Source organism: Bison bison, unplaced genomic scaffold (genome assembly GCF_000754665.1).
Source record: "Bison bison bison isolate TAMUID 2011002044 unplaced genomic scaffold, Bison_UMD1.0 scf7180017864352, whole genome shotgun sequence".
Classification (NCBI taxonomy): domain Eukaryota; kingdom Metazoa; phylum Chordata; class Mammalia; order Artiodactyla; family Bovidae; genus Bison; species Bison bison.
The window spans coordinates 2,655,863-2,681,121 of NW_011494924.1; the positions used below are offsets into that span (position 1 = coordinate 2,655,863).

Sequence of the window (25,259 nt, forward strand, 5' to 3'; positions counted from 1 at the left end):
CTTGGACAAAGGACCCTGATGGCTTCAGTCCATGGGGTCGCAAGGAGTCACAACTGAGTGATTAAGTACATACAGCAAAGGACGCTTTGGCCTCCCACCCTCAGAGGGTTTCTGTGATCGTTAAAATACAGAGCTGTTCCATTAGAAAGAAGGCGAGTGTTGGGTTGTCTTTCCTTGAGCTCATCTATGTGTTTATTTACAGATACATATTTAAATTATGCATTTGGCAATTAAATTTTAAGGATTCCAGATCACTTTTAAAAATTATAATCTTAAAATTGTAAAAGTGATAATGACCATATTATAAAACTTTCCAGGAAGAAGAGAAAATGAGCTCATCCCCTCAGAACAGATTTTCAAAAATGATATTTCTTAGAATCACCGTTTTTTTGACCCTCAGAGCAAATTGCTTTCCAGAAGGAGGGCTCCACTTTCTCTAGCTCCCAGCAACATACAGCTTTGCCAGTGCCACCAACCTCTGCCAGTCACTCTTTCAAAGGTTTTTTTAATTTAATAGGTGACAGTTACTACCTCTTTGAGGATTTAACTTATATATATTCTTTTAGATTATTAGCGAGATTAATCCTGTTTACTATATAAATTTTGTCTTTTGCAATAATTTAATAGGTACGGTTACTACCTCTTTGAGAATTTAATTTACATAGTTTTTCTGATTACTAATGAGATTCATCCTATTTGTTTACTATCTAAATTTTGTATTTTGCGAATTGTTTTATGTCCTTTGCCAACTTCTCTGTTGGTTGATAATGAAAAGAAAATTTAAAATTTATTGTGTGTTTACTGTGTAACCAAAGGATGTTGCTATTGTCATCATTCCTATTTTATAGACACGAAAGGGACAGTGTTAAGTGGCTTGTTTAAGTTCACGCGGTTGATCAGGGGCAGAGGCAGGGTTGAACCCAGGTCTGTCTGACCCCAAGGCTCCTTTTCCTGAAAGCTGGGGCTTGGGATTGACTTGAGTCCACCTTTCTGTCAACTGTTGACTCTGCTCAAACCCCTGCGTAGCTCGTTATCACCACCAACATCCTCATCATCAAAACCACCACTTTGGGAGGAGGGGCTCTTCACTCTTCTACTAGCATCATTAATCTTGTTTTGGTTTGCTTTGGAATAGGTAGTACTTCACATGGTTCAAAATTCAAAAGACTCACAAGACTGATGTCTCCCTCTCCCCTCTCTTCCCCAGACAATCCCTCCTCACAGATCACCCCTGGCACCAGTTTCTTGTCTCTGTCCTGCATACGTTGTCTGTGTACACAGGCAAATGCATGTGGGTGGTTTTTCCTTTTTTTCATAAGTCACATCACCGTATACAGACTCTGCACTTTGCTGTTTCATTTATGTTTCTGTAGGTTGTTCCATATCAGTACCTAAAGAACTTACTCATTCTCTCTTAACATTGTGTAGTATTTTACTGTATGGTTGTATTTTCATTTATCTAATCAGTTCCCTAATTGAGGGACATTTAGGTTATCTCAACACTTGCTGTTTCAAACAGTGCTTTGATGAATAGCCGTGTACCAAGTACCATTCCACCATAAATCTTCACCAGAGCTCTACCAGGAAGGTTTTATTATTCCAAGTTTACAGCTGAGGAAGCTGAGGCTAAGATGCCTTAGGAAAGGCCACCCAGCTAGTAAGTGGCAAAGCCAGCACTCTGCCCCTGGACTTTTAGTGTCTCCCACATACCTGTGCTTTACATGTGAAACCAACACAAATGTTTGGCAAGTTTTTGCCAAGGTCATGACACATTGGTTCAGGCGCTGGAGGGATACAAAGGTGGAAAAGGCTGGTTCTGTCTCCTTATGTATATTTTCCACTAGATTCTGTGTGTAGACAAAGTTGTCAGTGCCAGTTACCAAGCAATTAGTGCAAACTTGGTGAATAGGAAACTCTTTAAAGGCCAAAGGCTCTCAGGAGGGCTTCCTGGAGAAGGTGAGGTGGGGGCTGAGTCTTGAAATATAGGGCCCTTGGACAGAAGCAGGGTCAAGATTGGTTGTGTGCTGGAGCTGGCTCCTCCTGGCCGGTGAGAGCTGATTGTTAAGTTCTCAGGAATTTATTTATTTAATTACAATTAAATATATTATATTGAGAACAAGGCTATTAATACTGAAAAACGTAACATTCCCGGGCGTTACTGCATTTTACTATTATCTGTGTGCTTGAGGTTACTTTTCCTGTCGTATCCGTGTGGTGGAAATCTAAACCACTGTGCACATCTCTTCTCAACTCCGTGTTCAGTGACTTCCCACTGGTAGCTGAAAGTCAGCCATAGTGGAAGTATGTATGCAAGGAAGATAGGCAGACACTCTTAAGTCAGGTCTTGATTTATGACTTTGCTGACTGTCTTAAGAAAGCTATACAGAAAATACTTATAATGCAGATTAAATTCCACAGTGGGCTGGGTCTCTAGCTGTTACATTGTAAAGAGAACAAAATTAAGGAAATGTTTTTCCAGTATTTAAGAAAGACTCATCATAGATTCATCATGATGAAGAGGTGAAGTTCTGATATGCATAGTGTTATTTAGTCTCAAAGTCACGTCCAACTCTTTTGCGACCCTCTGGACTGTAGCCCACCAGGCTCCTCTGTCCATGGGATTTCCCAGGCAAGGATACTGGAGTGGGTTGCCATTTCCTTCTCCAGGGCATATTCCCGACCCAGGGATCACACCTACATCTCTTACATCTCCTGCATTGGCAGGCGGGTTCTTAACTACTAGCGCCACCTGGGAAGGCCAACCTACGTAATTCACTATTCCTTCTCTTCCCTGATTTCTGCTTCCTCTTTCCTAAAATTCTGGGGTGATCGCCTCCAAAGCCAGGAAGGCCATGTGTCCCCCCAGTTAACTCTAAGCTCTTTTGATACTATATAGCCAGGAAAGATGAGGGAGATGAGTGGCGAGGGGTATAAATTCAAGACTTACTTTAATCAGCATGATAATGACATCCTGACTAACAGAAAGTTCTTACTCTGGTTGAGCCTTCATTTCTTCATCTGTAAAATGAGACTGTGTACTTACTTCACAGTCTGTGAGGATGAGGTTAGTTTAGCACAGGCTCACACCACTCAGTCATCATCTATCCAGTGGTTCTCGAAGTGTTGTTGGACCAGCAGCATCAGCATTGCCTGGGAACTCACTAAAAAATTCAGATTCTTAGGCCATCGCAAGAGCTAGTAAACCCAAAACTCTGGGAGGAGAGAGCTCAGTACTCTGTCTTCTGACAACACTGACCTCTGCTTCCAAGTGATTCTGATGTGCACTGAAGCTGGAGGGCACCTGATCCAGGGGAAGAGGTTTTAAATTTTGGTATGCATAAAGAACTCCTAGCGTGCTTCTTAAAAAGGCAGAGTCCTGCCTCATCCCAGAGACTCTGCTTCATTAACTCTGGAAGTCTGCCTCTAAATAAGCGTCACAGCTGATTTCTGATGCTTGAATTTCATTCTGAGAAAAATAATATAGATGTCACAGAGTGACAGCAGGTAGAGGGCTCCTTGAGTAGCAGATGAGTTGACTAGTCCCTTACAGTGTTCTGTTAAAACCCAACTTACGGGACTTCCCTGGTGCTCCAGTGGTTAGGAATCTGCCTTCCAATATAGGGGACGTGGGTTTGACCCCTAGTTGGGGAACTAAGATCCCACCACAACTACTGAGTGCACACGCTCTGGAGCCCTGGAGCCACAACTAGAAAAGCCTGAGTAGGCAAAGAAGCAAAACCCCTGATCTAATTGTTAACGTGAAGATTCTGTAATACATGAAAATTCTGATTTCTGGCTGCTTCTGAATATTCAGAAGATCAGGCAACACCAGGGTGTATTCTGGTGTGGCCCTTCTGGCTGGAGTTGAAGAGCACCCGCCGCGTCTAAAGGGACTGCTCTTTTTCCTCATTTTTATTTCCCACCTGGCCAGCTGTTTAAAAAGTTGTCCCCACTCCGATAGTTTACTCTTAATGCCACTAGAGGGAGAAATCGGCCTTGGGTGGCTGGGCGTCCTTGGGGCCTGGGCAAAGTTGGAGAGCATGATTTCTGCTAGCATTGCAAACATAATTAATGTCCGTAATCAACTCATTTTGAACAGTTTATCATTTGGGAACACATGGTGAAATTGTTTTCTCCACAGATTCAGATGCGATTAAACACCCATTAGAGTCTTTCCAGAGAGAAAACTGCTCATGTGTATTTTTCTAGTACCTGCAGTTCCTGGTGGATAAATGTTTGTTGAATGAATGTTGAATAAAGCTCCTAACACAATGCCTGGAATATAATAAGGGCTTATTAAAATGTTTGATCTCTTCAACAGTAATCTATCTTGAACAGTAATCCTAATGTGTCTCTTAGAGTTCGTACTAAAAAAGATTAAGATTGGGAATTCCCTGACTTTCTAGTGGTTAGGACTCCATGCTTACATTGACAAGGGCCTGGCTTCAATTCCTAATTGGGGAACTAAAAGCCCACAAGCTGTGTGATGTGGCCAAATTTTTTTTAAAAAATTAAGTTCTAATAAATATATGAAATGCATATGAAAAATGACATATCTTATCTCTTGGATTAGGAAAGATTAAAAGGGCTGTGAAAACCAAGTTGTCAGTGTACTATACAGATGTATTACAATGGGTTCTGTTATGCACTATTGGGGAGAGTGTAAACTTATCTAACGTATCTAGAGGGTTGTTTGACAATATATATCAAAATTTTAAACGTATAACATCCTTAATGGTGATTTTTTTTTTTTTTTAGTTCTCGTGCTGTTTAGCTATTTGAATTTTTAAATTGTGAGTAGATAGCATTTTCATTTTTAAAAAGGACCTCAAACCACTTGAGAAGCAAGTAAAACAAAAGAGAGCTTATCTTCAAAGCCTGTCCTGCTTGGAGCTGGGGTTGACCCCTCTGCTTGTGTCCCTTACGTGTCCAGGGCATTTGTGAAGTCCTGAGGTTGATAGACCTTGAGAGCTCGGCCTTCTACCATAAGTGGATCTGGGAGCACCTGCAGCTCATAGACGATGGACCTCCAAACATCCACCTCAAGGGTAAGCCGATGTCCACATCCGGCAGCCAGCAGGGGGCGCTTGATCCTGCAGCTTCCTGGTGCCTGGTCTACGGCATCTTAGAAACCTAGAGCTAGAAAAGCATGGCAGGATAGACAACCTTCTGCCAGCTATGGAAACCGGGTCCACACGGCCTCCAGGTGAGGCCTCTGCTGACCCCTGCAGCCCCTTTCAGCCTTTCCCCTCCGCCTCAGGTTCTTCCAGGGAGAGGGGTGGAGAAAAGATAGCCTGGAGCTAGCCAGAGCTGTGTGTGAGTTCCGCTGATTAGCAGGGTGACTTTGGTGAGTACTCAGGCCTCGGCCTGGTGTCTTGGAGTCTGTCCCTGTGTGTTGTGGTTAAGAGCATAAGCCTAGGGGCCAAACTGTTTGAATCCAGGGTCCTTCTCTTACTCCCTGTGAACACTGGGCAAGGGATTCTGTGTGCCTGCACACTGATGCCCTCAGAGTCTGTAAGGCAGACTCTGGTCTCTACCATGTGGGCTTGTTATAAAGTTAAGCAAATGAATATATAACACTCTTAGAACACTAGCTAGATGTGTTAGTACATAGTTGATGTTCACTGTCGTTATCACAGAGGTTACTGCTGAATGAGGGGAAATCTTGTATGCACAGTGCCTAGGAGGTACTCAGTAAATTTCAGTTCTCTTCTCATGTCAGTTCTTTTTCTCTCTTTTCCATTGCTAATCCACCAGAGAAAAAGCTACATCTCACACTTTTTTCCCCAGTTTTTTTTTTTTTTAACTATGGTAAAATACACATAACATAAAGTTTACTATCTTTATTTTTAAGCACACTGTTCAGCAGTATTAAGTACATTCTTTTTCTCCCCTGGCTTCTTTTGGATTATTTTATGTGATTCCATTTCATTTTCTTTGTTGGCTTATTAGCTCTGTCATGTTATTTTAGTGGTTGCTTTGTAGTTTGTTGCGTATACCTTTAACTCATCACAGGCTGCCTTCAAGTGATATTATGCCATTTCACGTATAGAATCAGAACCGTGCAACAGTATACTTGTGTCTCTCCCCTCTCAGATGTGCTATGGTCATGCATTCTACCTTCAGATATGTTAAAAACCTTACAACACATGGTTATTATTTTTGCTTTAAATAACAATATTTTAAACATATTTAAATACTAAGAACAAAACTATTTTGTCTTTATGTGGTACCATTCCTGATTTTTTTCATACCTTTGTATAGATCAGACTTCCATACTACCGTTTCTTTCTGCCCAAAGTGCTTCCTTTAACATTTCTTTCAGCTTTTCTATGTTTAAGAATGATTTTGCATTAATTTTATAAAGAAATTTTTTGTTGGGTACAGAATTCAGGATTTACAGTTTGTTTTTTTTTTTTTTTGCTCAATATTTTAAAGACTTACCTTAAAGTCTGTCTTCTGGCTCACATTGTCTTCAGTAAGAAGTCTGCCAACATTCTTATCTTTGTATAATTTCTTTGCATAACTTTTTATATCCTTTATACATAATATGCCTTTTTGTTGAGGCTGTTATTTTTCCTTCCAGTTTATCAAAATACAACTAACATGTAACACTATGTAAGTTTAAGGTAAACAGAAAGATGGTTTGACTTACAAATCATCATGAATGATTACCACAGTAAATTTAGTGAACATTAATCATTTCACATAGATACAAAATAAAAGAAGAAGAAAAAGATTTTCTTGTGGTAAGAACTCTTAGGATTTACTCTTGTCAGTTTTCTTATAACATATAGTGATGTTAGTTATATTAATCGTGTGCATTGCACCTCTGTTACTTAGCATTTTTCTTATAACTGGATGTTTGTATCTTTGACCACCTTCAGCCAGTTCCTTCTCCCCCTTACACTCCACCTTTGGTAACCACAAATCTGATCTCTTTTTCTACGAGTTCGTTTGTTTGTTTATTTTTGAAGTAAAACTGACCCATAACAGTATGTTAGTTCCTGGTGTACAATGTAGCAATTCAATGTAAGTGGTAAAATCATCACCACTACCCTGCCCTGGTTAGTTTAAATTTTTTCTTTTTATCAGTTTTAAGCAATTTGATTACACTGTGCCTTGGAAAAATTTTCATCATGTTTCTGTGCTTGGGGCTCATTTAATTTTTGGATCTTTGGGTTTATATTTTTCGTCAGATTTGGAATCTTTAACCATTATTTTTAAAATGCTCTTTTTTTCTTTCTCTTCCACTTTGAAGACTCAAATCATATGTATATTGGGCTGCTTGAAGTTGTTTTACTGATACTCTAATAATATTTTGCTGTTGTCTTTTTTCCTCTGTCATTTTAAATAATTTTTATTGCTGTGTGTTTGACTTTAACAGTCTTTCTTCTGCATTGTTTAATCTGCACTGTTTAATCTGCTAGTAATCCTATCCAGTACATTTTTTCATTTCAGACCTTGCAGTTTTCACATCTAGAAGTTTGATTTGGGTATTTTAAAAACTAATTTCTATTTTTCTGTTTAATGTACACAAAATTTCCTCTTTGGAACACAATGATAGCAACTATTTTAATGTTTTTACGTATTAATTCTGTCATCTGTATCGTTTCTGAGTCAGTTTCAATTCTTTGCTTTTTTCTCTTTATATGGTTCATATTTTCCTACTTCTTTGCATGTTTGGTAAATTTTCACAGAATGCCAGAAACTGAATTTTGGGTGCTGCATATTTTAAAATTCCTGTAAATCTTTCTGAGGTTTGTTCTGGGATGCAAGTAAGTTATTTGGAAATATTTTGATCTTTTAAAAACTAGCACTTAGGCTTTGGTAGGTAAGATCAGAGCAGTTAATCTAGAGCTAGTTTTGTCCCATTTACGAGACAAAACCGTTTTTACTTGTGGGGCTTTCTAATCTAGCTTTTGGGAATAGGAACTGTTTCTGGTCTTTTGAGAACTCTGATGATTTATCCCTCTATACATTTTGGGTGTTTCTTTCCCCAGCCTTGGGTATTACTACTATTACTACTATGCAGTATCTATTACTGCACAACAAATTATCCCAAACTTAATGACTTAAAACAATACTTATTATTTCTCAGATCTTGTAGGTCAGAATTTTGAGCATAGCTTAGCCAAGTGCCTCGGCTCAAGTTCTCTTGTGAGGTTGCAGCTGTCTTTCAGGGGCTGTGTTCTCATGTGAAGACTCAGTTAAGAGGGACCCACTTCCAAGGTCATTTAATGGCTGTTTGCAAACTTTACTTAGTCCCTCATCTTGTGAGTATCTCTGCAGGGCTATTTTTCTGACATGGCAGCTTGCTTCCCCTGGAGAGAGAGAGAGAACAGAGTATACCCAAGGGTGAAAGCCACAATCTTTAAAACCTCGTCTCAAAAGTGACATCCTGTCACTCCTGCTGTATTCTGTCTGTTAGAATCAAGTCCAGCCCACAATTAATGGGAGGACAGTACACACCTGTGTGGCCATTAGGAGGTGGGGATCACTGAGAGCCATCTTAGTGGTTGCATTCCGCTGGTGGTTTCCTGACATTATATGTGAGTTGCTGAGTGCTCAGCTGAGACTGAAGGAGACCCTTGGAAGATCTTCAGACCTCTCTCTTGAGCAGCTCTCTCCTCTCTGGAACTGTACTCTGTGGACTCCAGCTGCCTTGTCTTCTCTGGCACTCTCGCTTCTGTCATGTTAATTTGGAGAGATGGCTGGACTCCTCCTGGGTTTCCCTTCGTTGCACCATTGTCCAGAAAGCCTCCAGGTGGTCGGGTGGGGCAATAGAAGAACTCATCCCATTTGTTTTCTATCTTGCAGGGATAATGATTCTTCATGGCCTGATGCCCAATGTCTTGAAAACCATTTTTTTTCTGTGTATTTAGCCCAGTATTTTCGGAGAAGGCAATGGCACACCACTCCAGTACTCTTGCCTGGAAAATCCCATGGACGGAGGAGCCTGGTGCGCTGCAGTCCATGGGGTCGCTGAGGGTCAGACACGACTGAGCGACTTCACTTTCACTTTTCACTTTCATGCATTGGAGAAGGAAATGGCAACCCACTCCAGTGTTGTTGCCTGGAGAATCCCAGGGACGGGGGAGCCTGGTGGGCTGCAGTCTATGAGGTCACACAGAGTCGGATACAACTGAAGTGACTTAGCAGCAGCAGGCCAGTATTTTATTAGTTTCTGGTGAGAGAGTAGATCTAGTGGATCTAGTCCCTTTTACTCTGGTTGGAAGCAAACATCTAGATCTGTGGTTCTTAATAGCTGAGTTTTATTCTCTTGTTTGGACATACTACAATTAAGCCAATTATATTTTACAAATACTTTGGGTTATTTTCAGTTTTTTGCTATTACCCTACTGTGGTGAATTTCCTGGTGTGTTTATCTTTGCATACTTGTGCACAGAAACATATGGATAAATTCTTAGAATCACTGGATCAAGTAATCGGTCCAGTGTGTACTGGCAATGCATTTAAAATGTTGATAAATATTGCTACAACGTCTTCTAAATAGGTTGTATTTAGGGTTTTTTTTTTTTTAAAAAAACAAACAAACACGTGCTCTGTTTTTCCAGTACTACTCCTTGTGTAGTTTGGATTTACTTCTACTAACATTAATTTTAATTTTAACAATTAATTCTAACACTGGGGCTCTTTTTTTTTTTTTTTAATTTGCTGCTCAGCCTGAGAGATCTTAGTTCCCTGAGCAGGGACTGAACCCCTACCATGGCAGTGAAAGCCTAACTACTAGGCCGCCAGGGGACTCTCAGGAGATCTGTTTTTTAAAATAATGTCATTAAGGTTCTATTTTCATAAAATAAAAGACACAAATTTAAAGTGTATAGTTCAATGAGTTTTACCAAATTTACATCTGTTGTAACCACCACATATAACTTGGTTCTATAACCAAGTTATAGAACATTTCTAGCACCCCTAAAAGTTCCCTTGTGCCCCTTCCCAGTCCATCTCTATCCTTCACCCCTGGCCCTGGGCAACTACTTATCTGTCTTCTATCACTGTATGTTCCATTTGTCTTTCCTAGGGCTTCATGTAAATGGAATTATACAGTATGTGCTTTTTAGCGCCTGGCTCCATTCACTTAGCATAGCATTTCTGAGTGGTATTCTCTTGGAAATCTTCTTAATAATTCTCACAGAGGGCCTGTTGTGGTGCAGGCACTGTGCTAGGCGTAGCACATGCTCAGGGTTTTACGGCTGGTCATCCCTTTATCTTTTATTGCTACCCCTACCCCCAGTCCCAGTTGAAAAAACAGATAAATGTGATCTGTTAATGGAAAGACACGAGCTTTGAATTAGAAACACCTGAGTTCAAATTCAAGCTTTGGCCCTTTGTGCTTAGTCACTTTAGCGTCTGAGCCACCAGCGAAGCCCAAGAATACTGCATTGGGTAGCCTATCCATTCTCCAGGGGATCTTCCCGACTCAGAAATTGAACCGGAGTCTCTGGCATTGCAGGCAGATTCTTTACCTGGAAGCCCTTCGGCCCTTTCCTGGGTGTTAAATTCTGCTTCTCATTTTCTCTCTTAAATCAGGCTAATGACATTCATCTGGATGTAATAGTTATAAAGCTCTAGCTCAGGGCCCAGCCCAGAGGGAAAATACACAGAAACCACAATATTTTTCTTTTCTATTTTTCTTAATTCCCCCGTGCATCAGACTCACCATGCAGAAGACTATGATACACCTCCAAACACCACCAGTTTTATCCTCATATATGGAAAGAGTCGTTAATGTGTTTTCTTATACTTTCTCTAACAGATTTATCTCCTGTGGAGAGATTTAAGGAATTCCAGATCAGGTCATATCCTGTACAGGATTTTAGTTTTCTGAAGCTTTTTCATCTCCAGAAAGCCCAGGAGCAAGAAGGATCCAGCTTCAGTAGGAAGATTAAAACCTCAGGAAATACTCTCCCAAAGACCTTTGGCTCAAAAATCAAGTAAGCTTTGCCCTTGACAGATTGGAGGGTTCAGAGTCTGATTGAAAGGGGGTATAACTTACAGGGCAGACTGTCAGGTATGCTGGGGGTGAGCAGAGATAGCAATCACAACTTTCCCCCAAAGACTGGGGTGTCTGTAGAAGGCTGCCTAGGGGGACTTCCCTGCTGGTCCAGTGGTTAAGACTTTGCCTTCCAATACAGGGGGTATGGGTTTGATCCCTGGTTGGGGAGCCAAGATCCCATATGCCTCGTGGCCAGAAAACCAATGTAAAATGGAAGTAATATTGTAACGAATTCAAATTCAAAAAAGACTTAAAAAAGAAGGCAGCGGAGAGAGGTCCTGGGTTTGATATTGGGGTCTACTTTCTCTGCCTCCAGCTCACAGGGCCTCATCAGGCAGTCAGCTGCTTCCTTTCTCAGGGAGCCCATCTGAAGAAGAAGGGGCTGCATACAGTTTTTGGTGGTGACTTTCTGTCTGTGTATCACTCGGCCTTTTTGAATCTGAGCTTTTTCATAAAAGTCTACTCATCTAAGGGAGTCAGTAGATAAGTGCTTTAGAGTCAGTCCAATCGAGATTCGAACCTGGATTGGCCACTTGTTTTATGGATTGGCCAAAAAGTTTGATGAAACCCTCCTCTCCCAAATCTCCTCCCTGTTTAAACCTCTACAATTCCTGACAGTCCGTCTCTCTCAGGGTTTGATTTTCTGTGTTCTCACCACCTGGGAGAAGGGAGGGGTGATCTTAACATGCAGTAGAGCAAGGGCTGATTATCGAGAGCTTCAAGCGAGTTCTCTGTAACAAGCTGTCAAATTCCAGGTCCAGGTGTTCTCATTTGATCAAATGTCCCATGATCCAAACCAAGTATGGCGATCTCCCCAAGGAGGCTGCGGTGGGGGCCTACATGAAGATCCACACCGTGGAGCAAGGCGAGATCTTGGTAAGTTGCAGAGAGTCTTGTTCTCAACACACTGTGTAACCTGGTGGGCTGAGGGTGCGAGATAATGAGAGTAAAGGTCTAAAAACATCCTTTTCTGGATTTGGTGATATTAAGGGATATTATTGACTTTTTAAGATGTGATAATGTATTGTGGTTATGTTTTTTTAAAAGGTCCTTATATTTAAGAGATATATCCAAATATGTATAGATAAAATGGTATGACATCTGGGACTTGCTTTAAAATAATCCAGGAAGAAGGCAAGAGTGTCTCTTCTCACTACTTTTATTCAGTGTTGTTTTGGAAGTCCTAGACAGCGCATTAAGAAAAGGAAATTAAACAAATACAGATCGGGAAGGAAAAAATATAGTTTTCTTTGTTTGCAGGTGACATGATTGTCAATATAGGCAGTTCAAAAGAATTAAAAAATGAAACAAAAATAATAAAATAAAGAACAAATGAGACAAATAAACAAACAAAAGAACAAATACAACCTCCTGAGCTGATAAATGATTATAGCAAGGTCATAGGGTATAAAGTAACAAACAGTTGTAATTTGAAATAAAAAATGTAGTGCCATTTACAATAGCACCAGAAAATGAAATACATAGGTATAAATGTAACAAAATATGTTCAGAAACTATATGCAGAAAACTATATAATGAAAGAATTCAAAGAAGATTTAAATAAATGGAGAAATATTCTATGTTTGTGGGTTGGAAGACTCAGTATCATTAACATGTCAGTTTGTCCCCCCTTGATGTATAGATTCAGTGCAATCCAGATCAAAATCCCAGTTAGTTATTTTGTGGATATTGACAAACTGATGCTAAAATTTATATGGAAAGGTAAATAAATATAAACAAACTGACAAATCTATACAGTGAATTGTTATTTGGCAATAAAAAGAAATTAGCAAACTATGAAAAGACGTGGCAAAGTTAAATGAATATTTCTCTCTTTTTTTGGCTGCAGTTTGTGCCTTGAGAGATCTTAGTTCCCCAACCAGGGATTGACCGTGGCCCCGGCAGTGAAAGTGCCAAATCCTAACCACTGGACCACCAGGGAATCCCCTTAGAATACTTCTAAGGGAAGGAAATCAATATGAAAAGATGCAACTAGAATGTAGCCGCTGCTCACCGCAGCTAGAGAAAGCCCGCACAGAGGAATTCCACTAGGACTACCCAGCCCAGCCAAAAATAAATAAAATTAACAAAATCTGTAAGTACAAATGGATATAATGCATACATATGAATAAATTAATAAACGAGGAGAGAACACATCTCACATGCAGAAGAATTCCAAATAATCTGTGTAGATACGCTGCCCTCACTGCTCCTTAGGCGTGGACGGCACATAGTGACTCCCTTCCGAAGAGTACAGTATAGGAAGGAGGAAGAAAAGAATGATTTTACAGAGGAAGAACTACTGAAAGTAAAGTGCTCCCTGAGTCAGGTGATCAAGGCCAACATCAGCAGTAATAAATCATGTTGATAGTATGTCCCTCATTTGTGAGATGATAAATGTGGGATGTGATGTGATGACAGTGGTGTACTACAGTCCTCTTCCCGATCACCTATAACCCCCATCTAATGATGAGGAAAAATCAGTCAGAATCTAATAGTGGGCCAACCCAAGACCTACCTGACTGGCAGTCCTCAAAACTGTCCAGATCATCATAAACAAGGAAGGTCCGAGAAACTGCCACATCCGAGAGGAACCTCAAGGGACATGACAGTTAAGTGTAATGTATCCTGGAGAGGACTGTGGAACAGAAAAAGGAAATCTAAATAACTCATTGACTTCAGTTATTGATGTGTATCCATCGTGGTCCATTAATTGTAACAAAACTATTACACAATGTGAGATCTTAACTGGGAAACTGGTTAAGATGTACCATCTTCTTCATTTTTCTGTAAGTCTAAAATGGTTCTGGAGATTATCCAGGGACTTGCCTGGTGGTCCAGTGGTTAAAACTCTGTGCTTCCAGTGCAGGGGACGCAGGTTTAATCCCTGGTCGGGGAACTAGGATCCCACATGCTGTGCGGTGCTGTCTGCTCAGTTGTGTCTGACTCTTTGCCGAGTCATGGACTGTAGCCGCCAGGCTCCTCTGTCCATGGAATTTCCCAGGGAAGAACACTACAGTGGGTTGCCATTTCCTACTCGAGGGGACCTTCCTGAGCAAGGGATTGAACCCACATCTCCTGGTTTGGCAGGCGGATTCTTTACCACTGTGCCACCTGGGGAGCTCTAATCACCACATGCTACTCGGCCAGGGGAAGAAAAAATGCAATAGTGGAGGGGAATGTATGGGTGAAACAAGTTTGACCCTGAACTCTGACCGTTGTGGGAGCTAGATGCCAGGAGATAGATGCTGGAGCTGGGAGGCTGGGTGAGCGGCACAGGGAGGGCGTGAGGCCTCCTGGTGAGTAGCTGTGCGCCTCAGTCTTCCTGGGGGTGGGGGCCCTGTCTTCTGATGTGTGGTCAGTCATTGTCACCATGAATCCCCAGGGTCCTCTTCAGACTCCTTCACCCCATGTTGTGCTGATCTCCCGGCGCTCCTGCTCTGCTGGACTGTGTGCCTTGGGAGGCAGGGAGGCCAGCCCAGCACTGTCTGGAGCCCCAGGCCCTGGCCCAGCCCTCAGTGCTGAGTAACTAGTTTGGAGCTTTTCAGCAGCTCTTCTTTTGCTCAATAAAACTCTGCCTCCTACAGCTTTTACCGAGTTCTTCCCAGCACCCGCTGCACCCTACCCACCCCCCAAGAATAAACAGAAATCAGTTTCCTTGCCACATGATGGCCTCTTAGAATTTAAAGAATGCAGTTTTGTTTTTCTATTCAACATTTATGGAGCCAGGCAGCATGCCAGTGCCCCGTAATTATTTTCTTATTCGGGGAAAACATTCCTCCATTCCTGCAGCGTTCATGTGACATGCTTTCCAGCCCTCTCACTTCTGCCTCCCTGCAGTTTTAGAGTCTCAGGGCGAGCTGCTCGGGACTGAACACAGGCCGCCTGAGGCTGGGCACCTGCCGTGAACGCACCTCGTGCCGGCCCAGTGAGGGGCTGGGATGCCAAGCACCCTGGGTGAATGGAGGCACCGAGGCCAGGAAGGGCATTGCTTGTTCTGGTAGAGAGCGTGTGGGAAGCTGTGGCAGGTGGGACAAAAGGGACTTCAGACTTGATTCCAAGCTCGTGGAAGACTGTTTTTCCATGGACTGGAGGTGGGAGGGGATGGTTTCAGGGTGATTCAAGTGCATTACACTTATTGTGCACTTTATTTCTATTATTGTTACATCAGCGTCACCTCATATCATCAGACAGTAGATCCTGGAAGTTGGGGATCCCTGCTCTAGACAATCCTAGAAGGCTCTGGGTGGGAGCTCAGAGCAAGGCCTTCATTCTCCACCCATTGGAAGGCGAAGCCTTAATGACTGTACCACAGGGAAGTCCCACGGGTATTTCTTGAGCATTTATCAAGCTTCAAGCTTGGCCTAAGGTGCCAGTGTGGGCAAGTAGACTGATGTCATTCTTGCCCTCGTGGGGCTTATGATCTAGTCTGGGGACAGACAGTAAACAGATAAAGCAGCAAATATACAGAAAGTTTTAAATTGCTCTTGGGAACAGAACAGAAAGCTGGGTTGAGCGGGGAGGTGGTCTTAAATGGAGTGGTCAGGGCAGGTTGCCCTAAGACAGCGATGTGTAAGCTGAGACCTGAATAACAAAACAAATGAGCTGTGGACAACCTGGGAGCGAGAGTGTTCCAGAAAGAGAAAGCAGGTCGAGCCTGAGGCGGGAAGGAGCTTGGCATGTGGAGGGAACTGGAAGGGAGGGCAGTGTGGCTGAAACGGAGTGAACAAGGTGGGAACCTCACAAGGGTGAGGCAGCCCAAGCCTCAGTGGCCACAGTGAAGAGCTTTATTTTCTCCTGGGAGCTTTGGGAAGCTGTTTGAGGACCTGACTCTGGCTGGAAAGTATAGAGTGGACTGGAGGTGAATAACTGCCTGCTGCTGGGCTGCCCTTAGTGAGGTCCTGGGCAGGCTGATGAGTTCAAATTCCACTCCATCACTTTCTGCCTTGTCACCTTGGCAAACTAGTTAACGCCTTTGTGGCTCAGTTTCCTTGAAGTGTAGCAGCTAAAAGCATGGACTCTGGGGACTTCTCTGGTGGTCTAGTGGTTAAGACTCCGTGCTTCCACTGCAGGGGGCATAGGTTTGATCCCTGGTCAGGGAACTAAGATCCCACATGCCCCATGGTACAGCCAAAATAAATAAATAAGTGCACGGACTCTAAAGACAGACCCACTTGCGTTCAAATCCTAGCTTTATTGCTTCCATGCTGTGTGATGTTGGACATGTTTCTTAACCTCAGCTCATCCTCTGTAAAATGATGATAATAAAAGAACTCACCTCGTGGGGTTCTAGTGAGGGTTACGTGAGTTAACACACACCAGAGCTACAAGACGGCCTGGGATTTAGTGCCTGCTCATTAAACATGAGTTGGTGCTGTCATCACCATCACTGTCATCATTATCATCGGCATCATCCTTACTGTAATTATAAGATAAACGTGACTTTAGACAAGCAAATTTCCTTTGCCCAACCTCATTTCCCACATCTAAGGCTGATAATCCCTATATCCCAGGGTGGTTGTGAGGATTAAATTTATATACATGTTTCTCCCACACAGTCGAAACTGACTAAAGAGCAGCCATTCTGGCTTCTGTGCAAGGCCTGGTGCTGATTAGAAGGGGCTTCATGGCCATTGCAGTGAGCACAGCTGAAGCGCGAGGATCTTCATGTCTCCCAGAGCATCCTTACACTCACCATCTTGTTTAGACCGTCAACAAGTCATAAGAAAGATGACACATCTCCACGCCAGTCTTACAAGGAGAGACAAGGCCAGGGCTCAGAGCAGATGGTCATTCTTTAAGGTCTAGAACCCAAATCGTGGTGGTAGTGTGGTGAGGGTGAGGGAGGGGAAGGTTCCAAATCCTACTTCTCGTCTCCTTCAGTTTGAGAATCCTTCAGAGACGTGCGGGGCAGGTGTTCTCACCTGTTTCACAGGAGAGCAAACAATGGGCCAGGGAGGTGTAACTTCACCCAGAGTCACATTGAAACTGCTGGGTGGCTTTCCCGGGGCTCTGGGGAGCTCTGGTCCTTTGTGTCTCAAAACAAAAAATTCAGCGAGAGGTAAAGTGATAGACAAGAAGTGATTTATTAGAATAAGATGTTTGTGAAGCTTACAAGCAGGCAGGCGAGAGGGTGCTATGCCCAGAGAACTTAAGTGGGCTACAGTCTTATAATCAAAGGGAAAGTGGGGAGGGGGAAAAAACCACCTTCTTTCTCATTCTTGAATAGTCATCAGGCTTCCATCAGCAGCTCCTCCTCCAAGGTTGGGCAGCGGAGTTTTCTTATCGCCACATGGTCAAGCCAGGACTGTCATAGCACAATGGGAAAATTACTTTAGGTCTCAGTACAACCAGGGCCTTTCACTTTGAAATGCCTGTGATACGCTGTGGGTTCTCAGTCGTGTCTGACTCTTTGGGATCCCATGGACCATAGCCCGCCAGGCTCCTCTGTCCATGGGATTTCCCAGGCAAGAATACTGGAATGGGTAGCCATTTCCTTCTCCAGCGGATCTTCCCAACCCAGGGATCGAACCTGCGTCTCTTGTGTCTCCTGCATTGTCAGGCGGATTCTTTGCCACTGAGCCACCTGGGAAGCCCCAAATTTTTGGTTGCGGCACACAGCTTGTGGGCTTTTAGTTCCCCAACCAGAGATCAAAGAGCTTGGAGTCCTATCCACTGAATTTGAATTATCACCGTTCTATAAATTATTGTTTCTATGTGTGCAGAGAGCATGTCCTGGGATCAGTAATTTACTGAGCTCACTAGGCAGGATGTGGGTCTCATGCCACCGTTGTTTTGTTGTTTTGGGGCACATCGCATGCTCCTGTCACATGGTTTTGTTGCTAAGCAAACCTGCTTTTTAGTGCGATCATTGACTCACAGGGGTCTTCATACCTTTTCCTTTACTTATGATCCTTTAGTGGGATTAACTATTTAATCACCTACTTTGTCCCTTTACTCTGTCCCTATCAACATGACGAGTAAACACGGGGATCTTCCTTCTGAAGCCTGCATTTTTCCCAATCCCACTTGGCTTGCCTAGAGCAGACCTCTTGGTTTATGGCTGATGTCCTTCTTAAGCCCAAGACAGCTGGGCATTGCAAGCTCTGGACCACTGACCTTCTCTCCCCTCCTTGCCAGAGTCTTAATAGCTGAGAGGCTGCGTGAGCACTGGACTGGGACTTCAGCAGCCAGGACTCTAGTCCCAGCTTTGCCCCATCTCAAAGTGTCTCCTTAAAAAGGGGAATACAGTCCCTGTAAAGCAAGCAGATGGGCCTGCTGACCTCCATCTCCCTTCCAGATATGATGGAGTAGGAATCCACACCAGAGAGCCCAAGGAGCAATGGGAGCTGCATAGTAGCCGCCAGTGGCCCCAGAGCCTGTGACGGACAGAAAGAACTAAGCCTCCGTGGGGACAAGTGCTATGAACAAAGCCCTCCCGGGAAGCCCGGGAGGGCGTGGTGGCTGTAAAAAAGGGAAGATCTAGGAGGACAAGCTATTTGTCATAGTCCTAAGGAAAAGAAAATGAGCTGACCTGGCACAAAGAAGAGTTGAGATTGATCACCAGGTAAAGCTGGTAAAATGCTGCTACCCGGCAAGCGACTGTGTGAGCACAAATCCTTTTTAAAAAAAATTTATTTATTTGGCTGCGTCAGGTCTTAATTGCGGCATTTCATTGCTTCACAAGGGATGTCCCTTGGCTTGTGGGATCTTAGTTCCAAGACCAGGGATCGAACCTGCATCCCCCTCTTTGCAAGGCAGATTCTTAACCACTGGACACCAGGGAAGTCCCTCAAGCATGATTCTTGCAGAGCTTGCTGCCTGGAGGTAGGACTGTGGACAAAGTGCTCAGACGGTTCTTTGAGGACTTTGGTGTCATTGGCAAAGAGAGCCCTGGACTTCTCCCTATCACTTGCTGAATGACCCCAGATGGATTCACGTCCTTCTGGGGCCTTGCTTTTCCAATCAGGAAAATTTGCTTGTAGAGTGGATGGTCTCTGAGGTTGAACTTCTTTTCTCTAGGGCCTTCACCAGATCCTCCTCCCGGAGAGCCAGCATGACACGCGGCCCTTGATCCTTGTGAGCCTGGGAGCTGAGGTGATACGGATCAGGAAAGAAAAATTTTGTGAACTGCTTGACAGTAATACAATAGAAAAATTGTCAAAGTTCAGTATCAAGTACCCCAGGTCAGTGCTGGAAAAGTGTGTACATTCCGTCAGATCGAATGAACAGTTTTATACCTCTTATTTAAAAAAGTGATAATATCTAGTGCTGACAAGGGTCGAATGAAACTGGTAATTGCTGATGCCCTCTAAATTGGCTCAATCCTTTTGATAATAATTTTAGATAATAATGTTTCAAGGGCCCAAAACTGTTTCTACCCTTTGAAGCAATAGTCTACCTGTGAATTTATCTCTATATAACTAAATTATAGGGAAAGATACTAAGATGTTTATAGCTGCCATATTTATAATAAAAAAACAACCCCCCCCCCAATCCATACGTGTCACACCAAGGGGACAGTTTAGAAAACAGTGATGCATTCCCTTAATAGTAACTTTTTTTGAAGAAGCAAAAGTAAAATGAGTGATGCAATGCTACATGAAAAGGACGGGGTACAAAGTTGTATATATACTATGACTTGGGCCTTTCTACATGAGAAAAATCTAGAAGGAAAATGAGCAAAAATGATAATTCCGTGGTATTGCCCAATTTGTAATGGTCATTCTTTCTGGAAGACAGGACTAAAAGGGACTTTCTGGTTATGCTTATATATTCCTCTGATGTTTGTTTTTGCAGTGAATATATATTTCCTTTTTTTTATTTCTTTCTTTTATAATAAGGGAAAAAATGATATACTTTTTAAAGTTATTGTCAGGGTAGTAACATCCCAAGTGGATTTTCCCCTTTATTCTCAATGTTTGGTAATGATGATATATTTATTTTATAATTTAAAAATATTTATCCTAAAAGATTTAATAAAAAGATTTCTATTTATATTTCCCTAGTTTCCAAATTTTCCATAAAAGTGAATACTTTTATAGTGTGATAAAAACTCTACTATTTTTTACGTAAAAACTAATTTATTGCCTGATCACTGGTCACAGAACTGTTTTGATCTTACACTGTTATTACTAAAGAGTGTTTGAGTGTACACTCCCTAGGATATATTATGTGATATGAGTAACGTAATGTTTATTTATTTATTTATTATATCTGCTGTGTGTTGTATACCTCCTATACATTATAAATATGCAAACATAGATCTTTAAAAAGAATAAGACTAAGATCTTGCAAGCTGCATGATGTGGCTGAAAATTTAAATTAAAACAAAAAAAAAGCCAAAGATAAATATAGATGAAGTCCTACTGTTGTATTCACACAGCCCGGTGGATCTCATTCACCTCCCTGGGTGACACCCCCGGCACCCCTTCGGAACCGCAAACCTGGACTCTTGCAGCCATCTTAGCATTGGTCTCCTGCCTCCGTCTTCCTTGTGCTGGGTCATTTCTGCACACTGTGCTTTTGTGCTGTGCTATGCTTAGTCTCTTAGTCATGTCCAACTCTCTATGACCCCATGAACTGTGGCTTTCCAGGCTCCTCTGTCCACGGGTATTCTCCGGGCAAGAATACTGGAGTGTGCTGCCATGCCCTCTTCCAGGGGATCTTCCCAACCCAGGGATTGAACCCAGGTTGCACGCATTGCAGGCATAGATTCCTTACCATCTGAGCCACCAGGGAAGCCCAAGAACACTGGCATGGGTAGCCTATCCCTTCAGGGGATATTCCCGACCCAGGGGAATCAAACTGAGGTGTCCTGCATTACAGGCAGATGCTTTGCCAGCTGAGCTTACCAGGAAGCCCGCACTGTGCTTTTATTAAAACTCAAGTCTGGCCATGTTAAACTCCTGTTTAAAACCTTTCGGTGGTACCTCACTGCCTGTAGGATACAGTACAGATTCAGTGCCATGTAAACAGCCCTTCATAGTCTGACCCTTCAACTCCCTGTAGCACTCCTGCTGTCTCTCACCCACTCTGGCAACCCGGGCAGATTGCCTCCTAGACCATTGCCTTTGCCAATGTAGACCCTTCTGCCTGGAACGCCATCCCTCAGTCCTGCTTCCAGCCTTTTATTTGGATAAACTTCTCATTCTTTAAGATTCATCTCCTCCAGAAAGCTGGGCTAGGGACCCCTTTCTGTTTACTCATAGTCCTACAGCTCTCACAGTGGCCACACCACGCTGTATTACAGCTGGTTAGAGCTTTGTAGTTTGTTTGTTTTTCTTTAATGTGGACCATTTGTAAACTCCTTATTGAATTTTTTACAATGCGAGACACGTGGGCTCTTTCTCCCTGACCAGGAACTGAACCTGCATCCCCTGCATTGGAAGGTGAACTCGTAACCACTGCACTGCTAGGGAAGTCCTTAGAACTGTGTAGTTTTTGCACAGTTCTTTCCCCACCACTTGGTTAATTTCCTCCTGAAGACAGGGTTTGGGCTTTATCCACCTCTCACCTCTAGCACCTGTACAGTACTTGGCACGAGATAGGTGCTTGATAAACGTTAGTGAATGGATGAGGCCCACTCACTGTGGAAAACCGGAAGAAGGCTGAACATTTAAGAAGGTGAAGACCGAAAGTGTTTGCATTACTCCAACAATCCCAACTAGCAATATGTATTTCCTTTCAGTACTTTTTTTTTACTACATGGATATGTGCCAAATATGCATTTATCATTCAGTCACACAAACTTTCATAGAGAAACCATACAGATATAATTTTGCATCCTCCCCGCCTTTTTCTTTTCTTGTGGTGGTGATGTGATCAGACATGGTTTTGTAAGCAGGTGTGGTGATTCCTGTGGTTGAGAACGAGGTGAAGGCAAGCAGATCTGTAAAGTTACTTCAACCGTATCTAATAAGCACAGGAGAGAATTTGACATGGGCTCTGTATGACCTTGGACAAGTCACTTCCCCTCCTTTAGGCATCAGACTCCACTGCAGAACAAAACAATTAGAGTAGAACAGTTTCCCCAAATTACGGAACGTCTTCCCAGAAGGCTTACAAGATGATTTTAGGTGGTACACAGATTATAAACAGCTACATATTTATTTGAGTATGAGTTAGAAAAACAGGACTAGTTCACTAAACCCTTGATTAGACAATCTTGTTGCTTTTAAACCAAGCCAAAGTAAATATTTAAGTGAAAGAAATTAAGCGGAATTAAGAAAAGTATTAATAAAAGAACAGGTGATAATGTAGCTGTGATCCAGATTGGGGGCAGTTTTTACATGTATATGGATGGCTGAGTTCCTTTGCTGTTTATCTGGAACCACCACCACATGGTTAATCAGCTATCAGTTCCGTTCAGTTCAGTCGCTCAGTCGTGTCCGACTCTCTACAACCCCATGAATCACAGCACACCAGCTATACCCCAATACAAAATAAAAAGTTTTAAAAGAATAAGAAAATTTGGGGCAGTTTTGTGGGAAAAAAAAAAAGTTGAGAAACACTGATGGTTCCTTGCAGTTCAGCGATGCTCCAATTCTCTGATTCCTGTGGCCTATCAATGTAGAAAATAGCTATTTAGAGCCACCTCTTCAAAAAAGGGTTTAAGGGGGAAAGAAAGGATTTAAGGAGGAAAGAAAGGGTTTAAGGAGCGTTAGCTTCTCACAGAGCGTCATCAGTTAACGGTTGAATTGGGATTCAGAGAAGGTTTGCACAGGCTTGAGCGTGGCAGATGTTGGGCCTTAGCGTCTGTGCTGCACAGTCAGCGCTCTGCTACAGTCGTCTGCAATGCTGACAGACAGAATTCTGGCTTATTCATTAATTGTCGAACTCATGGTTTTCTAGACTGCTAAAACAGGCAGAAAATATATCCATTATCTAGCTCAAATCCCCCATGTTTTAATTGAGGACTGTGAGGCCCAGGAAAGGGGGACGTGACATGCTGAAGATGGCACAGTCCGTGGGTGAGACACCTGTCCCGTGGATGCTATGGGCTAGATTGTCTGAAGCCTGTCCCCCTGCAGACACAAGGAGCACATGTAGAATATGAACAGCTGAGTTCGCAGGAAAAAAGGGAACTCTCCCAAGGGCCCAAGTGAAGAACAACCTAAAACCAAAGCACCGAGTGTGATCTAGCGCTGGATGGCCAGGCAGATGTGGTGTGGGGGTAGTAACGGAGGGCACCATGTCCTGGCATCCTGCAAGGACAGCTGACAGTTGCAATTCCAGCGAGGCAGAGGGTGGAACTGGAGCCCCTGCATGAAGTGGAGGGCTTTAGAAGAGCTGCCCCCTTTAGTGAAAGCCTAGACTAGAATCAACCTGACCAGCAGCATCAGGAGGTGACGTAGAATCTTGTCTGTCTTAACTTTTACTCTGGAACAACAGCATCAAGAAGATCTAAGAATTTGTGGTCACATGCTTGCCCTCTCAAGTTTTGGTGAGTTCCTTAACCTCCTTGAGCCTTAGTTTCCATGTTTGTGAAATGCGGTGGTCATGAGGATGTGGTGAGTTAACAAGTATAAAGTGCTTGCTGCATGGTGAGTGCGGAGCAGGGTTAGACAGTGTTATTTATTATGTAAGAGATCGGGAGTTAATGGGGCTCTTTAGGTAGAGACTCTCCAGTGGTATGCTGGGCAACGTTCAACAAGCAGCTCTTTTGGAGATGGGAGGTCACCTGACTGGAAGTGTTGGCCAGTTTCTATGGTACACATACTCCTCCCATGGCCAGTTTTGAGCTACCAACCTGTTGTCACTCAGCATGGAGTTGCTCTCGTGAGCTGGTAGGAGCTGACACTGGCACTGCTGAGACCTAAGGTCTCAGGACTAACTTGTAGCCCATTCTGACCTCTAGATTTTGGATTAAGTTGATCTCTGTGAATCAGAGTTGATTTTCTCCTGGTCAACGCAATTTTCCGAAAGAATGCTCTAATGTGTTAGTGATTTACCAAGCTTGCCTCCTTAGGTGAGAGTACAGCTGAGGAGTGAAAGTCAAATGGGCCTTCCCTTGCTGTGGTCTCAGGAGGAAATAAGCCAGTGAGTCCTGAGCCCATCCACCATTGCCCACCTCTTTCCTACCCTCATGTGCTATAAGGGAGGGGGGCAGAGTAGATGCAGGGCACCAAAACCAGCCAGGGCAGCTACCAGTTGACTTTCTATCTCTAAAGATTTGCCCGATCTGGACATTTCCCATAAATAGAACCATATATTAGTTTGGGAGGACACCCTGAATGAACTTTTTGGCCAACCCAGCACATGTGACTGGCTTCTTAGCATAGTGTTTTCAAGGTTCATTCGTGTTGTAGCCAGTTTTGGGTTGGCCAAAAATTCATTCAGGAATTTTTCCATACAATGTTACAGAGAAACCCAAGATTTTGGCCAACCTAATATCAATATTTCATTCCTTTTTATTGTCAAATAATATTCCAGTGCATGGACATATTATACTTTATTTATCCCTTCATCAGTCGATGGACATTTGGGTGGTTTCTACTTTTTGGCTATTTTGAATAATGCTGCTAGGAGCATTCTTATGCAAGTTTTTATGTGGGCATATGTTTTCATTTCTCTTGGGTATATACCAAGGAGTGGAATTGCTGGGTCATAAGTTAACTGTTTAACCTTTTGAAGAACTGCTAGGCTGTATTTCCAAGTCGCTGTATCATTTTCTATTCCTGTCAGCAATGTATTGGAACCCTCATTGCAATATCTCCACTTCTCCATTGACACTAATAATTATTTGTCTCTTTAATTGTCATCATCCCAGTGGGAGTAAGTGGTATCTTGTGTGGCTTTGGCTTATATTTCCCTGATGGCTAATGATCACATGTATAATTTAAAATTTTCAATAGCCACATTATAAGAAATAAAAATAGAGGGGTGAAATTAATTTTAATAATACATTTTATTGAATGTAGTATATCTAAAATATTACCATTTTAGCATGTAATCAAGGTAAAAATGACTGAGATACTCTGCATCCTTTTTTTGGTATTAAGTCTTTGAAATCTGGTATGTATTTTATACTCAGAGCACATCTCTAATTCAGATTAATCCCACTTCAGGTACTCAGTACCACATGTGGGTCATGGCCGCTGCATGGAGTAGTGCAGGCCTAGGGGATGAAAGCGTGGAATGGTGAAGGAGGCAGATGGAACGGCCTGGGAAAGGGCGCAGAGGTGGGACAGAGCTCAGGGTGTTTAGGGACTGAAGGAGTGGCAGGAGGCAGGACTGG

The 25,259-nt window shown here is 42.8% G+C and overlaps 1 protein-coding gene across 2 annotated transcripts in view; it reads left to right on the forward strand.

The window, feature by feature from the left end:
• The window catches only part of CNBD2 (cyclic nucleotide binding domain containing 2), a 49,100-nt gene that overhangs the window by 22,916 nt on the left and 925 nt on the right, over positions 1-25,259 (forward strand). The window contains exons 8-11 of one of the 2 annotated variants that reach the window (XM_010854922.1): positions 4,934-5,048; positions 10,781-10,958; positions 11,776-11,896; positions 19,043-19,206. In XM_010854922.1, coding sequence (XP_010853224.1) covers positions 4,934-5,048; positions 10,781-10,958; positions 11,776-11,896; positions 19,043-19,206 — 578 coding nt within the window. The remainder of the gene's footprint in view (positions 1-4,933; positions 5,049-10,780; positions 10,959-11,775; positions 11,897-19,042; positions 19,207-25,259) is intronic. The other variant, XM_010854923.1, reaches the window with a different exon arrangement.